The 16,308-nt window shown below is 57.5% G+C and overlaps 1 protein-coding gene across 1 annotated transcript in view; it reads left to right on the top strand.

Moving 5' to 3' along the window:
• Positions 1-16,308, top strand: part of LOC110587774 — a 134,370-nt gene that overhangs the window by 102,971 nt on the left and 15,091 nt on the right. Inside the window, exons 43-52 of the mRNA XM_044915264.1 lie at positions 1,596-1,803; positions 4,593-4,759; positions 5,935-6,047; positions 6,380-6,461; positions 9,678-9,815; positions 11,389-11,551; positions 13,555-13,682; positions 14,246-14,386; positions 15,934-16,047; positions 16,144-16,272. Of these exons, the coding sequence (XP_044771199.1) occupies positions 1,596-1,803; positions 4,593-4,759; positions 5,935-6,047; positions 6,380-6,461; positions 9,678-9,815; positions 11,389-11,551; positions 13,555-13,682; positions 14,246-14,386; positions 15,934-16,047; positions 16,144-16,272 (1,383 nt within the window). The remainder of the gene's footprint in view (positions 1-1,595; positions 1,804-4,592; positions 4,760-5,934; positions 6,048-6,379; positions 6,462-9,677; positions 9,816-11,388; positions 11,552-13,554; positions 13,683-14,245; positions 14,387-15,933; positions 16,048-16,143; positions 16,273-16,308) is intronic.

Below are 16,308 nucleotides of genomic sequence, written 5' to 3'. Positions count from 1 at the left end.
GGGCCCCCGCCTTCCACCCCTGCCTCCTTCGGTCTCTACCCAGAGCCCCTCCACATTCATTTGAGTTCCTCAGACACCAGCCTGGCCCCAGAAAGCCTCGTGCAGAGATCTGGTCCTGTCCCCTCTCTGAGCTCACCCCCTGGGACCCTCTGTAAAGATGCCCTTGTTTCTCCTCTGCCACTCAGAGCACTTCTGGGACCAGCTGGATGGGGACTACCCCCGCCAACCCACCCACAACCAATTTGCCGGCGCCCCCTTCCCTGCACGTGGATGTGTTCAGCCCACCCCAGAGCCCCGGAGCCCCACAGTTGAGGGATTTTCATGGAGGCTTCATCCCATGAGCATGATGGATCGTTAACTCACTCTGCAGCCCCTCCTCCCCTCCCTGAGGATGGGGGCCGGGGCTGAAGGCTCCAATTTCTCACCAGGGCTTGGTCTTTCTGGGGAGCCCACCGAGAGTCACCTCAGTAGAACAAAAGGCGCTTGTCTCACCCAGGAAATTCTAAGGGATTTAGGAGCTCTGTGTAAGATGCTCCTCTCCCCCACTCACTGGGGAGCTTGCAAGGGTGGGAGCTCTGTGTCGGGAACGGGGATCACAGACCAAGTATGAGCAGGAACTGGGGACAGAGACGTATATACCTACGCCTGGGTATTTCTTAAAATCTCACACCCTCCCTGATCGCTTTCTCTTTTCCATCATCTTCCCATCACCGGGCCCACGATGCCTTCTGCCTCGTCCTGGTCTCGTCTCCCACAGCCGGCATCCGGGCTGCACGGGCTCCGCATGCCTGTGTTTCGTGCAGGACTGCATCTCTAGGTGCAGAACCGGGCCCGGCACATAGTAGGTGCTCAGCCAGCATCACTGAAGGCTGGGGCAACTTCTCCTGCTTTTACAAAGTGGCTGACGTCACGCAGCGGGGGGCTTTATGCCGCGTACCCGGATGGGGTGCAGAGGTCGCAAACGCAAAGCCTTCGGGGGCCAGGCGGAGAGCTGAAATGGGTTGGGTGGGCTGCCAGGGGACTTAGAGAGCTCATGCCCTGTCGAAAATCTTCCAAAGGGGGCGCCTGGGTGGCTCAGTTGGTTAAGCGACTGCCTTCGGCTCAGGTCATGATCCTGGAGTCCCGGGATCGAGTCCCGCATCGGGCTCCCTGCTCAGCAGGGAGTCTGCTTCTCCCTCTGACCCTCCCCCCTCTTGTGCTCTCTCTCATTCTCTCTCTCTCAAATAAATAAATAAAATCTTTAAAAAAAAAAAAAAGAAAAGAAAATCTTCCAAAGTTACGTATATTTTGCCAACTTTTTTATTGTGGTATAAGACATAGAAGAATTACCATTTTAAGTATTTTAAAGTGTTTAAAGTTCCAGGGCGCTTAGTCCATTCACAACGGTGTGCCACCCTTCTCTCATTCCAGAACTTTCTCCCCACCCCAGATGGAAACCCCATAGCTATAGGCAGCCACTCTGGGGCCAGCACGCCCCACCCAACAACACAGCGCATGTAACCTTGTTCTTCCTTAAACTGGCTCCTGCAACGGGGTCTCGGCTCCCCTCCGCCCCCCCACCGCAGCACTATGGGTCTGTCCGCGTGTCATTCCAGGCTTCTGTGGACGTTCCCAGCGGCGGCTCCAGCTTTGAGCATTCTGGACGCATCTCGGCAGGGCCCACCTCCCTGAACTACTCCGTGAGCTGTTATCACCGTGCTGGGCACCTGCAGCTCGCTGCCTGGAGTGAGCACAACAGCGTGAGCCTGTTGCAGGCCGGGCTCCCGGGCAAGGCCCGCCTGAGCGCCAAGCTGCAGACACATGGTAAGGCGCCCAGGGCACGGCCCCCAGACCGGAGGGCTAGCTCCCCCCACCCCGGAGCCTGCTCACCAGTCTCGGAACATCCTTGCCCTTGAAGGCCTGATTCCTGGGGCAGCCTGTGTTCCTTGCCTAGGCTTGCCGAAGATGTATAATCTCTAACAGTCCTGGAGGCCGGGTGTCTGCAGGGCCATGCTCCTGCCGAAGACTCTATGGGGAGAATCCTTCCTTGCCTCTTCCAGCTCCTGGAGGCCCCAGCTGATCCTCGGCTTGTGGCCGCATCCCTCTGATCTCTGCCTCTGTGTCTGTCCGTCTTCTCTTCTTTTTTTTTTTTTTTAAGATTTTATTTATTTTTATTTGAGAGAGAGCAAATGAGAGAGAGGGAGTACATGAGAGGGGGGAGGGTCAGAGGGAGAAGCAGACTCCCTGCTGAGCAGGGAGCCCGATGCGGGACTCGATCCAGGGACTCCAGGATCATGACCTGAGCCGAAGGCAGTCGTTTAACCAACTGAGCCACCCAGGCGCCCCCGTCTTCTCTTCTTATAAGGTCCCCAGTCACTGGATTAGGGCCCTCCCTACTTCAGCAAGGCCGCATCTCAACCTGATCTCTGCAGGGACCCCATTTTCAAATAAGGTCACATTCATAGGAACTAGCAGTTATGGCTTCAACATAATTTTTAGGGATAAACAGTTTAACCTCTAATGGAGCGGGAAGGTAATGAGAGCCAGAGTTGATGGAGGACTTACTGCATACCAGGCAAGCTCTCCATACACAGGAGCTCAGTGAATCTGCTCAGCCATCCATTCACACCAAGGGAAGGTCAAAGCCCGTAGTGGGACTTCTGAGCCCTCAGGATCCTGGGATCCACACCCTCAGTTCTCTGACCCCATCTTCTAGCCCCTGCTTATTTCACTCCTTGCTAGTCTTCAAACACATCAGGCTGGCTCCTGCCTCAGGACCTTTGCACAGGCTGTTCCCCTGTACATCTGCTTGCCTCAATCCCTCGCCGCCTTCAGATATTTTTCAAACGTCATCTTCTCAGTGAGGCCTTCCCCTCCCACCCTATTTATTGGTACCCCCACACCCCTCAGGCTCCCCCCATCCCTGTTCCTGGCTTGGTTGCTCTAACACATAATGTGACTTTACTTACTCGGTACCTCCATTTCTCATTACCTGTCTTCTGCCCACCCCACACTAGAATGTACACTCCACAAGGACAGGGATGATTTTTGCCTATTTGCAGAGTGGAGTATAGTAGGTATTCAATTAAACATCTGTTGAATGAATTCATGAATCTATGAGGTAGGGGTTAGTAACTGTCCCCATTCTGCAGGGGAGGAATGGAAGCTCAGAGAGGTTGAGTCACTTGTCCCAGGCCACAGAGCCATTGAACGATGAGATCAGGACCTGAATCCAGGCAGTATGACTCCAGAGGCACCCTCTGACCCTTGTGTAGAATGCAGAGATCAGGACCTCTGGGGGAATCCCTTGTCACTTGGATCATCTCCTGGCCTCAAACTTTTCCATCCTTGGCCTTCAGCCCCCTGAGGGCTGAGTGGGAACCTGGATCAGCCAGGGGGACTGACTTTACAGACTGCTCTGAGGAAGGGCTTATTGGGGACATGATGGGTAAATGATGGGTGGGTAAAGGATGACACAGTTCCTGGCCCTGAGAGGTCTGGTGTGATCACCTGCAGCCAGGGAGATGTCTCACTTCCACACTGCTACCCACGGTTGGCTGTCCCAGCCCCTTGGGGGGCATTTTCTTAGTGTCCCTTTCCAACACTCTTGGTGTCCCTGACAGTCTGAAACATCCCCAGGCATGGAGACTGGGGGGCCCCTTCAATGTGTGTCCCCTCCTCCTCGGGCCCCACGCACAGCAGGTGTATGTGGTTGAACACTGCTCAGGGAAGGAAAGAGAACATTTCCTGGGATGTGTATGCCCGATGGGCAGGTGTTCGCAGATGTGTTATCTCTGTTCACCTTGGCAACGTCACTCAAGGTGGGCAGGCTGTGCCCTCTTTATTGATGAGGAAATCGAGGCTTAGACCACCACCTGCCCTGATGGGCCCAAATGGCAGGTGATGGTGCTGGGCCAGGTGTAACAGTCCGGAGCTGTGAGCTGTACCCCTCCTCCCCGCCCCCCCCCCCCCCCAGGGAACCTGGCCTCTGACACAGGCTAGGCTTCACCTCTTTACCCTGGAGAACTGTTTCCTACTGTAGCAAGGGGGATTTAAGTCCAAAAATAAGAAAAACAAAGCTCCTAGAATCACCTTTCCTGGAGGGTTTTTACCTGTCCGCCACGTGGAGGTGTGGTCGGCTGGGCGGCAGGGCCCTGGAGGTTCCCCGGTGGGCGGGATGGGTGGTGAACCTCCAGCCTGGGCCAGGTGGGCTGCAGGTCAGTATCATTTGATATTGTTCGGATGTTTGATAAACCTGGAGAGAAGTATTCATTCATCCGTTTCCTCACTCCCTGCGGTGTGTCCGGAGCTGTGCCAAGTGCTGGGAACACAGCAGGGAACAGACTAAGGGCCCTGCCCTCACGGGGCTGACCGTCCCCAGGGAGGGAGAAGGAAGGGTCGGGAGGTACTTGAGGTGGGCACTCAGAGGTGTCACCTCAGCAGCAACCCTGGGAAGAGGAGGTGGCCAGGCCAGGATCATCGAGGGGGACCGCGCCGCCTGACCATTGAAGTCCCAGGGGCTCAGAGAAGGGAACGCCTTGCCTGGCGTTGATCCCACATGCACAGGGAGGTGAACCGAGTCCCCAGCAGCCTCTGCCCTTCTCTGCCCCTAGAGACCCAGACCCGGGCCAGCGTGGCCCTCCACGGATGGGATGGTGGCGTCAGCGTGGACGTGGCAGGCCTGGTGTCCTGGCTGACAAACGGCTCCCTGGAGCTGGTGGTGAACGCCAGCCACACGGCCCCTGCTCTCCAGAGGCTGGGCCTGCCCTTGACCAGCCAGGTGAGGAGTGGGTGGGCCCTCCAGGCCAGGCTGGGCTCCCCGCTAATTCCGTCCACTCCGTCCAGTTCCCCAGCATGCCGGGGACCTACTATGCATGACGGACAGATGCTCTTGCGCTGTGTCTCTCGGGCACTTCACAGTTTGTAGAGGCTGTTGGTGATGCTAACAGCTGTCCGCAGCGTCTGCCGAGCCATCTCTGTAGTCCCGGCCGCGGGCTGTGGGCACGGCCCGGGTTCCAGCTCCCCGCCCTGCATGCTCGCCGCCCTCCTGCTCGTCCACTCGGGCCAAAGCCCAGCCTTAGTTGGTGGAGCCCCTGCTCCGTGCTCAGTGCCGACCTGGGGGCTTTCTGTGCCCTGATTCAGTTCCTCTTCCTAGCACCCCGTGAGGGGCAGGCGGCCTAGCTCTTACGAATCCCAGCTCTGGACGCCAGATCCCAGCTCTGACTCTGTCTGTGGGGCCTCGGGCAGATTCCTTAGCCTCTCCGCGTCCTCAGTCTGCTCGCGAAATGGGGCTGATAACTGTCCCGATAATACGGGGTTTGGGAGGATGGAGAGCGTTCACACTGTGAACACACTCGGGGTGGTGCCTGGTGGAGCAGATGCTTTTTCACCGTCTGTGGGTCACACGCGAGCGTGTGTGTCACCGGCCCAAGGTCATGTAGCAAGGAGGCAGCAAAAGGGACTCAGGCTGGTACCCGGGCCCTTTCCCATGATGCCCTCCCACCTCCAAGAAGGGCAATCTGCTGTGGCCCCCTGAATGGGGCCAGGCCCTGGTCACTGTCACTTGGTGCAAGGTCGCCTAGTCAGGACACCTTCTGGAAGCTTTATTCACAACCTCTTGTTTCGGGTTACCAGCACTGCCCTGCCCACACTCCACTCTGCCGTGAGGAGAGGCCATTCCCAGAGGCCCAGTCACCCCTCACGCAGCGAGTCCTTGTCACTGTCCCCACGACCCAGCAGGCCCGTTTCCTGCTCTCCCTGACCTCCTCTAAACCCCCTTTTCCTAGCCTCGGTCCGGTGGTGGGGAGATGTGGGGGAGCTCATTCTTTGCTGATGTCTGGGGTGCGGGTCTGGTGCGATGCAATCCGGGCTGCCGGGGGGAAGCTGCAGAGTGAGGCCTGGGAGGGTCCCCGGGCCCCTTCACTCCCCACACCTCACAGCCTGCTCCTTCCTCAGCTCGTGTTCCAGAAGCTGTGGGCAGAGGAACAGATGTGCTCTTCCCTACGGCTCACCTGTGATTCTCAAGCCAGCCTCGTCCTTGACATGCGTGGCCAGAGCCAGGCGCTCCGGTGAGGGGTTCTCTGTAGCTCTGGGGGCCCCCTCCCCCCGAGAAGAGAGGGGTGGGTGAGGGAGACATCAGCGGAGCCCCTGCTGTGCACTGACCTCCAACCCCCAGCCCCCCCCAGGCCCCCCTACAGCCCCACTGCACGGATGTGGGAAGGAAGGTGCAGCGAAACAAAGTAACTCGCCCAAGGTCACACAGCTAATGAAGTAACCTTGACCTTTGGGGGCAGCACCTGGACGAGCAGTTCTTGGTCTGGCAAACGAAATGTATCCTAGGCCTCAAATACAAATTAATAAATGGTACAACCCAGGCCTCAGGCCCTCTCTCTCCTTCCAGCAAAGAGCTGCAGGTCTCCGGCCGGCACCGCCTCCCCATCCTCCTGGGCCGCTGCCCCAACAGAGCCTCAGCCTCAGCCAAGGTAACTGTGCCCGGCCGCCCCTGAGCCCTAACTGGTTCCAGATGCCCTGCCCGAGGCGGGCGGGGGCCATGCAGACCGGGCCCTGCCGGGGAGCGCTCACACATCCCTGTCTGTGCGCAGGCCCCACTGGGCTGCCCTCGGAAACCCCTGGCTCCGGCTTTCTCAAACATCCCCAGGCTTACATTCCTGGGCCAGGACCGCAGCCCCCAGCTGGGCCCACAAGACCCCGGGGAGCGGGGGAGGCCGGCCCGCCCCGTGCCTGGCGCCTGGCGCCGCCTCACCCGGCCTGGCATGCTCCCAGCAGCCAGATCACATGGCACAGCCCTTTGAGCTGAACCAGCGCCGCCTCCCAGGTGCCCCAGCTTCTGCCCATGGCCCAGGGTCTCTGCATGTCTTCCCGCCCTTGTCCGCGAATCCTCTCCCCCCCCGGAACCCCCAGGACAGCCCCCAGTCATGCATCTGGCCTGCATGTAGCATTTGGGGGTCCTGGGTGGGGGGTAGATGGCAGGCCCAGGCTGGCGCTGCCCCCCTTCCTCCATTACCATGACCTGTTTCCCTGTCTGCCCCTCTTCCCCAAATCAGGAATGCCCCGCACCCGGCCCAGGGCCCAGCACATAGTAGGTGCTCAGTGAAAGATGTTGACTAATGAATGAGTGACTGATTGTTCCATTTGCCAACTAGTTGCTTGGTTATCCCACTAGCCACACAGTTTTGTTAACTGCCCTCCCTGCCCAGGCCTGGACTGCCTTTGTTCACAGAGCACCTACTGTGTGCTAGGCCCTGCCCTAGCATGTTCCCACACCATTCTAGTGTTCCCCAAGCTTTGCTGCCGACTGCACATTCAGGGACCTCTTCGTTTCCCCCCAATCTTTATTTTGAATAGTTTCCAACCTATAGAAAAGTTATTTTAGGACAGTGAACATTCCCCAGTTGTTAATAACCTGCCACAACTTTCTCCCCATACTTACGTGTCATATATATTTCTATATTCACGAATGTGCACGGGTACATTTTCTTTATCATTAAGAGATGATATGGACAGGTTTCTGGACACATACCTCTTTACTCCAAAATACTTCAGTGAGGGGCACCTGGGTGGCTCAGTTGGTTAAGCAACTTCCTTCGGCTCAGGTCATGATCCTGGAGTTCCAGGATCGAGCCCCACATCGGGCTCCCTGCTCGGCGGGGAGTCTGCTTCTCCCTCTGACCATCCCCCCTCTCGTGTTCTCTCTCTCATTCTCTCTCTCTCTCTCAAATAAATAAGTGAAATCTTAAAAAAAAAAATACTTCAGCGAGTGGTTCTGATGACAAGGCTATTTTCTTATACAACGCAGCATAATTTCAAAATTCAGGAAATTTAACATGATGTAGTCATACTGTTATTTAATATATGGTCCATAATAAAATTTCCCAGTTGCCCCAATAATGTTCTTTCAAGCTGAATTTTTTGTTTGTTTTAAACCCAGGACACACTCCAGGATCACCCAGAGTACTTAGTTGCCCTATATCTTAAGTGACTTAATCTAGAACAGAGGTCTGCGAACTTGTACTATAAAGAGCCAGATGGTAAATATTTTAGCCTTGAAACCCAAGATGATCTCTGTTGTAGCTGCTCAGTGTTGCCACTGTAACAAAAAAGCAACCGTAGCCAGTGTGTAACTAAATGGGCATGGCTGTGTTACAATAAAACTTTATTTACAAAAGCAAGTGGTGGGCCGAATTTGGGCTAAAGCAGACCCTTGATTTAGAAATTCTTCTGCCACACTGTACCTGTTTTCCCCCCAATATTTCATTATTAAACTTTTTAGACCCTGGAAAATTAAAACAATTTTATAGTGAACATCCACATACCCACTGCCTCGGTTTTCTCACTCCTATTCCACTCCACTTGCTTTATCAGATAGCTCTCCATCCATCTGTATTTTTGACGCATTTCAAAGTAAGTTGCAGATGTTGATATGCTTTCCCCTAAGCATCTCATTGTCTTTAACCACCTTTTTAAAAAAAGATTTATTTATTTATTTGAGAGAGAGAGAGAGAGTGTGTGTGTGTGCGCGCGTGCGCGTGTGCGTGCAGGGAGGAGGGGCAGAGGGAGAGGGAGAATCTCAAGCAGACTTCACACTGAGTACAGAGCCCATCTGATATGGGGCTTGATCTCACAACTCAGATCACGAACCTGAGATCATGACCTGAGTCAAAATCAAGAGTCAGACACTTAACTGACTCTGCTACCCAGGTGTCCCCATCCTTAATCACCTTTAAGAAAAAGTCATATATTGACAATTTTGAAATGTTCAGGCAATTATTTTGCAAAAATCCTCCATTTGGATTTGTCAGACACTGTTCAAGATTCAGGTTGCATGTTTTGACTGAGGTCAAACTAATCTGCGGAGTTCTTTAAAAATATCAGTTTCAGGGGCGCCTGGGTGGCTCAGTCGTTAAGCGTCTGCCTTCGGCTCAGGTCGTGATCCCAGGGTCCTGGGATCGAGCCCCACAACGGGCTCCCTGCTCCACAGGAAGCCTGCTTCTCCCTCTCCTACTCCCCCTGCTTGTGTTCCCTCTCTCGCTATGTCTCTCTCTGTCAAATAAATAAATAAAATCTTAAAAAAAAAAAATCAGTTTCTCCATCCTGTTCCCAGAGGTTCTGTTTTTACAAGCTGTAGTAGATAGGGACCCAGAATCTTTATGTGTAGCTAGTGTCCTAAGTGATTCTGTCACATAGCCAGTCTGGAAGATAGCACATTATTTCATAAAATTTTCACATCAACACATTAATAAAGTGTCATCATCCCAATTTATCAGGTTGGAAAGCAGAGACTTAGGTGGTTGAGGAGCTAGCCAGAGGTCATCCACCCCATGTGACAAGAGAGCCAAATGGGCATCTGTTTGATGGCCCAACCTGTGCTTTGTTCCTTGCACTAGACTGCCCCCTGCTGTCCACTGTGGTAATGCAACTGGAATTCTTGCCTGATGGCCCCAGGCCATTAGCAGTCTTCAAGTCAGTGTGACAGCATGAAGGACAGGGGGAGGTGGCTGTCATGGGCACCGCTGATGGCTTAAATCGAGGCTCAGGACCCTCATTTCACCAGATTTCAAACCGTCCAGGAAGCCTGTGGGTGTCTGGGGCCAGAGCCTACAGCCTGGAGCCAGGGTCTATTGGAATATTCCATCAGAGACCAAGGAGAAAATCTCTCACCTGCTTTTCTTCTGACCCAGCTACAGTACTCGGAGCATGAGGCCGAGAGCATGATTTTCTTGGCGGTGGAGGAGCATCATTTCCACGTGGGCACCAGCCTGGTGACTGCGAAGGCCAAGGTCACCAACATCATCAGGCTGGAACAGACCTTCCCCCAGGTGCGTGGAGGGTGGCCAGGGCGGGCTGTGGGTGGGGGTGGGGGTGCGGCGGTTCCGGGAGAAAAGAGGGATTTGTGAGGGGCTGTGAAGTGGGTGAAGTGTGCTGGAATGGATTCTCAGCTGCTCTCAGTGTCCCTCCCTCCCCCCCCCCCCCCCCCCAAATTATTTGTTCAGCCCCTACTAGGGCCCAGGGCAGGCACCACTCAAGAAGCTGAGGATATTGCCTGGGACAGGACTGGTGGGTCCTTCCTCTCATCTGGTGGGGAGAAAATCACACAGATAAATAAGAGAACATTCCTAGATGGATACATTCTAGAGAGAAAAGAAAATGGGGTCATAGGAGTGGGTGTGTGGTTGGGGAGCTCTTTAGGTGGCCAGGAAGGCCTCACAAAAAAGGTGACATCTGAGCTAGCCGCGGATGACAGGCAAGTGTTGGCCATTTGAAAATCTGGTGAAAGGGCATTGCAGGCTGAGGGAACAACGTGTGCAAAGGGCCTGGGGCAGGAACGAGTTGGCCCATTTGAGGCATGGCCGCTGGGCTAGAGCAGAGCGGGTGAGTAGGAGATCATGGGGGTCCGATCATAGGGCAGGACAAGCCACAGGGAGGAGTTTGGATTTCGTTCTCTGAAATTGGAAGCCTTTTGAGGACGCGATCCAAATGATGATTTCGGATCCCTCCAGCTGCTATATGGGGAGCGACCTACAGGGGGCAGCAGAAACACCAGTGAGGAAGACCCTGGGCTTAGCAGGGCAAGAAACAATGGTGTCTTGCGTCAAGGTGGGGCAGTAAGACATTCAAGAGTAAACTCCCCCCTCCTCCCAGCAAGTCCCCCTGCAGGGCCCTTGAGCCACCTTCCAATGGGGGCACCCACCTAACGGGGAGAGTCTCCTTCTCTGAGCCTTTGCACAGGCCATTCCTTCTGCCTAGAATGCCCTTCCTTGCGTTGTCCACCAACTTCTTTCTCTGTGTTCCTTTGCCTCTTGAGTATCTTTCATGCTACATTTGTCCCCTTGTCCCATCATTTTTTGTCTCTGTGATGTCTTCCCATCCGCCGGGAGCCCCTGAAGAGCCACGACCAGTCTTGGTTATCTCTGTATCCCATCGCTCAGCCCTGGGTCTGGATCCTAATGCCTGCTCAGCACATGTTTGAGAAACCCTACTCCCGACCACAGCAGCTCCCACGAGGCACTGCCCACAGGTCAGCCCTGGGCAGACACACCCTCGCGTTATCTCAGAGATTAGCGCTGTTCTTCTCATCCGCTCGTATAGACTTAGAGACAGGGGAAACTGAGCTCAGAGAAGTTAGGAAACCGGCCCAAGGCCACACAGCTTGGAAGCGCAGCTGAGAGGTGGTGATCTTTTCACAGGGCCATACCTGTGCCCCACACCCCTCCCTCACATTGGGGAGCCTTTGGCTTTATGACTTCCCGATGAATCTGACAGCCCAGTAAACCGTTTATGCCCCACAGATGTTCCCTGTCTTTCCTCTTCTGAAAGTGCCTCTTCTTTCCTACCCCAAGCAGGAGTTAGGGCCAGGTTCCCCAGTGACCCAGAGCTGTCTTTCTCTTCCAGTTCAGCGTCCTTCCTAGGGAGCTGGTCCTGCAGACCTTGTATGAGAGAGCCCGTGGGACCCACACCCTGCACCAGACAGTTTTGTGGGATGACCAGGAGGCAGTCCTTAACGGGAACCTCTCTGGGCCCTTCCGCAGGCCCGCTGGGAACCTCAGCCTCCAGGGTGAGTGTCCGAGAGGTCACTGGCGGGGGCGGCCTGTGGGCTCAGTGAACCATCTTTGAACAACTGCTTATCCCAGGCGCTGTTCCAGGCCCTGGGGATCCATCCGGAAGTAAGATGGCCCCAGCTCCCTGCCCTCAGGGGGAGAGGCAGTGAGCAGGGATGTGAACATGGAGAAAATCACATCAGTGTTTCTGAGAGTGGGAAGGGTTTGACTGAGGGTTCGGGGCTCCTTTAGGTGGGGTAGGGGAGGAAGGTGTGTCTGAGGAGGTAACGTCCACGCTGAGCCCTGAATGATGAGAAAGAACTGGCTGTGGCGGGGATCTGAGGAGGGGCATTGCAGGCAAAAAGAAAAGCAGGTGCAAAGGCCCTGAGGTGGGACAAGGCTGGGGTGGTAGAACCACAGCAGCGAGGCCACTGTGGCCGGAGTGCCCTGAAGGGGGGGTGAGGAGAGGAGACAGGCGGGAGGGCTGAGGGTCCCGGTCCCCCAGCCGGGAGTTAGGGCTATCCTGAGTGTGAGAAGACAGGAAGTGTGTTATATGGGGCAACCCCAAGCTGCCCCGGGCATTTCAGAGCGGAGGCTGACGGTCGGCAGGGGCGGTGAGTGCTGTCCCCTAGCAGCCCCACGGATGGCACCCATGTCCCCTGAGGCCGTCCAGGAAACAGGTGGCCCTGGGAGGGGCTGTGCCATCGCAAGGACTGTCAGTTTCTGTGTGGCGAGTCCCCTTTACACAGAGCAGAGCCTGTCCTGCTGTCTGCCATGTGGGAGACACAGTGCAGACCCCGCTCCCCGGGGGCACAGCTTGCTGGGTGGTCGGATGGCGTCCCCCATACAAGGCAGAGGAGACGTGTGGCCCCTCAGCACACCAGGGCAGCGAGCCTGTGCATGCACGGGGTTCGTGGGGGGGCTGAGCAGCCCGAGGGCCCCGCTCTGTGGTTAAGGAGCGTGGGACTTGGGGGGTCAGAGGGTGGAAGGAATGAGGGTTACGGCGCTGAGGGTGAGGCGCACGGAAGTGGGTCAGTGTTCCCTGGACCAATGACCCCGTGGCACCTCGAGACGCAGCTGGTGTCACTGTCTCTGGGTGCAGCTCCCAGGAACCTGCATAGGGACAAGTGGGGCCCCTTCCAGAGAGTTCCGAGGTCACCAAGGTGGCCCCTGTCTACCGGGGAGTCTCAGCTGGACTCCTGCCCAGGGGTCCGGGAAGACAGGACCAACTGGTGGCCTCAGGAGCTGGGGTCAGGTGAAGCACGAGGTCAGGGCAGCTGGACTCCACGTGGGGGACAAGAGAGGGGACCCTGGAGGCACGGAGACTGTCCGCTGTGAGGCCTCAGCTGTGGGGATGGCCACCTGTGTCACACAGCCCGGGACAAAGGGAGAGCGGAGGGCAGCAGAGTGTGGCCCGGGTGGGTGAGGGGCAGTCACCGGGGCACCGGGCACCCGCAGCGTGAGGGAGGTCACAGCGGTACGAGACGTTGGCTGGGAGGTGGAGGGGGCAGCTCTTGCTGTGTGACGAATGTCCGGGAACTCGGGCTGGTGGGCACGTGCTGCTGATGTCGGCTGGGCTGTCCGGCTCGTTCCGGGGCCCACCGGCGGCCAGCCTGGCTTCACTCCCTTGGTGGCTGGGCGGGGATCCCCAGAGGGCGAGCGGGCGCGGAGGCCTCTTCAGGCCTGCGCTGGGATCCGGCGGCCTCACCCTCACCACATTCTCTTAGCAAGTCCTAGGCCAGCCCAGGTTCAGGGGCCACGGGGATGGATTCCGCCTCTTGACGCAGGAGGCGCAGAGTCTCCTTGAGGAGGTGGGGAGTGGAGACTTGGGGCTCTCACGGGGACAGCGCGGGGACCGCGCTGAGTGGTGTGGTGGCCGAGTGAAGGCAGAGCTCCTGAATTTTGTGCAGATGACCCGAGCACGGGGCCACCTGCCCGAGCTGGCGGCTGTGTCCGCTGAGATCCCCCTGAGCCCTCATGCTCCCCTCACGTGCCCACCCCTCCCTGTGCCCCCGCCCAGCAGAGCTCAGCCACACCCTGTCCCTGTCCCTGTCCCCACCGCCGCGCGGCAGCCTCCGCTTGTCCTGCGAGCACTCACCACGGGAACACCGGGATGACCTGGTCGTGGGCTGGGATGGCAAGGACCAGGTAGGTGTCAGGGCCGGAAGGAGACCCCGGGAACTCCACCGACCCTGGAGCCTGGGCGGGACAGTCGGGGCCCAGGCCTGCCCGAGCCCGAGGAGCCTCACCAGGGCCGGCCCGGCGGGTCCCCGTCCCCAGGAGCCGGTGGGGGGCAGAATCGGGTCCCGGCAGCACCTGAGCCACAACAGGAATGCCTCTGGCTGACACGTGCTGAGGGCACCTCAGCCCTGCTTTCACATGATGAAATCGAAGCCCAGAGAGGTACAGTGACTTGCCCAGAGTCACAGAGCTTAGTGGAAAGCAGGGCTGGTGTTGTAACCTATGAAGGCCTCCAGCCCCTCTGTCCTCAGTCCTGTCTCTGTCATACACTGTCCCTGTCTGCTCTCCTCCAAGCCTCAACATTGCCCTCTGCAGAATGGGCTGCATCTCTCCAAGGGCACCCCCACAATGGGGTTGTGTGCTCAGAGCCCGCTGCCCTCACGCCCTTGCCCTGGAAGGCGTCTGTGCAGGGTGGGGAGGGGGCTGCCCCTGTGGGCAAGGCCTCCGGCTCAGCCTGTCCCCCTCCCCAGGTGGTGGTCTCGTCCTCTCTGCAGCTGGGGAAGGGCAGGCTGGCCGCCCGCCTGGCCCTGGCTCACCCCTTCAACCTCTCCTGGTGGCACATGGAGGCCAGCGGCCTGGCTGAGGGCAGGGGTGGCCAGCAGAGCGGGCAGGTGAGTGGGGAGCATCTGAGGTGCCCACGGTGGGGGCGTCTGGGGGTTGGGGAGCTGCATGGCTGAGCCCACAGCCCACGACCTGGGTACTGCGTGCAGGGGAAGAAGGTTCTGCTTATCTCCCATTGGGAAGGACTCTAACAGAGTCACAGATTCCTGAAGTTTGCACCCCGAAGGGTCCTTCATTCGTTCATTCCTTCATCGATACCTTATTAAGCACCTACTGCATGTCAGGCCATGTTCGAAGCACACAGGCCTGCATCTAAAGAGCTCGCACTTTGGCAGGGCGAGAGCTTACGCGCATGTCCGACTCCTCATTTATACACTGGTCCGCTGAGTCGGGAGCTGCAGAGGGTCCACACAGGGCAGCTGGGCTCCTCAACTAGCCGGGTGGCCTCGGGTCGCTCCTGGACCCTCCCTGAGCCTCAGTGTTCTCAGCTGTGAAATGGAAGCCAGAAGGCCAGTGTGTGTCAAGAGTAGACCATCTGTGCCAGGCCAAACAGAGAGCCTGGCTAAAATTCAAGCCAACGAATGAAGAACAAATGGAGAATTGTGATAAGCCCCGTGAAGAAAGCGGAGAGGAGGCAGAGACAGAGGCTAATCAGATGCGGTGGCCAGGGAGGGCCTCCTGGGGGAAGCGGCTTGTCCCCTGAGGACCTCTGGATGAGAGGGAGCCAGCTCGTGACAAGCTGGAGGAATAGCATTCTGGGGTGGGGGTGGGAGGGCAGGAAGAGCGCATGCAAAGGCCCTGAGGTAGGAACAGGCTGGCGAGCTTCAGGAAGAGCCAGAGGCGGTTAGGCTGGAACAGAGTAAGTGGTGGGGCAGGCACCGGGGAGAGGAGATCAGCTGAGGGCCCCTGTCTTCGTCAGCTCGGGCTGCCATCACAGAACACTGCGGCTGTGTGGCTAGGTGCCCTTTGCTTAAAACAGAAACACGTATTCCTCCCCTTTCTAGAGGCTAGAAGTCCGAGGTGAAGGCGCCGGCCTGTCCGGTTCTGGTGAGCGCTCTCTTGCTGGCTCGCAGTCTCCTGCGTCCTCACCTGCCGGGGAGAGAGCTCTCTGGGGTCTCTTCTCATAGGGGCGCTAATCACATCTTGAGGCCCACCCCATGACCTCATCGACACCTAGTCCCTTCCCGTCAGCCCTGCCTCCTAATACCATCCCTGGGGATGAGGGCTTCCACAGCACAACAGGGGCATGGGGCTCACGGTTCAGTCCCCAGCAGCCCCAGAGGCCCTGAGTGAGCAGCGCGGATTTCCTTCTGGCTTTGGAGACAGCAAGGCTTGGGTATTGGGAATGAGGTGTCTTCCATCTAAATACTTCCGGTCTCCCGGGCTGGGCATGGCTCTGAGCACCTGCAGATGCGGGCAGGAGGGAGGACAGGGTCTCCAGCTCGCCTCCTTCGTCCCCTACAGTGGGGGGCTCCACCCTCCCCACTCTACCTTTCCCACTCCTCCCACTCCCTTCTCCATCCCCTGCACGCACACAGATGGAGAGCATCAGCCTCTCCTCTGGCCCTCCCCTCCACCACCCTCCATCTCCTTGCAGGTCCAGTTGGCCTGGGACAGAGGGCAACCCATGACCTTGCACCTCACCTGGACCAACAGGTCCTCGGAGTTCAATACCGTCTGGGATGGCTGCCTGGCTGCCTCCCCAGGGCAGGTATGCGCTGGCGGGGCTGCCAAGCCAAGCACGGGGCTCTCCCTAACTCTGGGCCCCTGTGCTGGCTCCAAGTCCCATATTCCATCTTCTTGTCAGCTCCAGGAAATTTGGGGCCTGAGTGCCCTCCGGGCCTGTGGGGCCGTAACACAGACCCCGGCCGTGTTCAGCGAGCAGCTCGATCTGTCCTGGGACCGGCGCCGGGTGCAGCAGAACCTGACATATGAGGTGAGGCCTAGAAAGCCGGGTCCCAGGCAGGTCACC

Source organism: Neomonachus schauinslandi, chromosome 5, assembly GCF_002201575.2.
Source record: "Neomonachus schauinslandi chromosome 5, ASM220157v2, whole genome shotgun sequence".
In the NCBI taxonomy this organism is placed as follows: Eukaryota; Metazoa; Chordata; class Mammalia; order Carnivora; family Phocidae; genus Neomonachus; species Neomonachus schauinslandi.
Note: the sequence above shows the minus strand (reverse complement) of the source record. Positions and strands in the feature narration are given on the sequence as shown.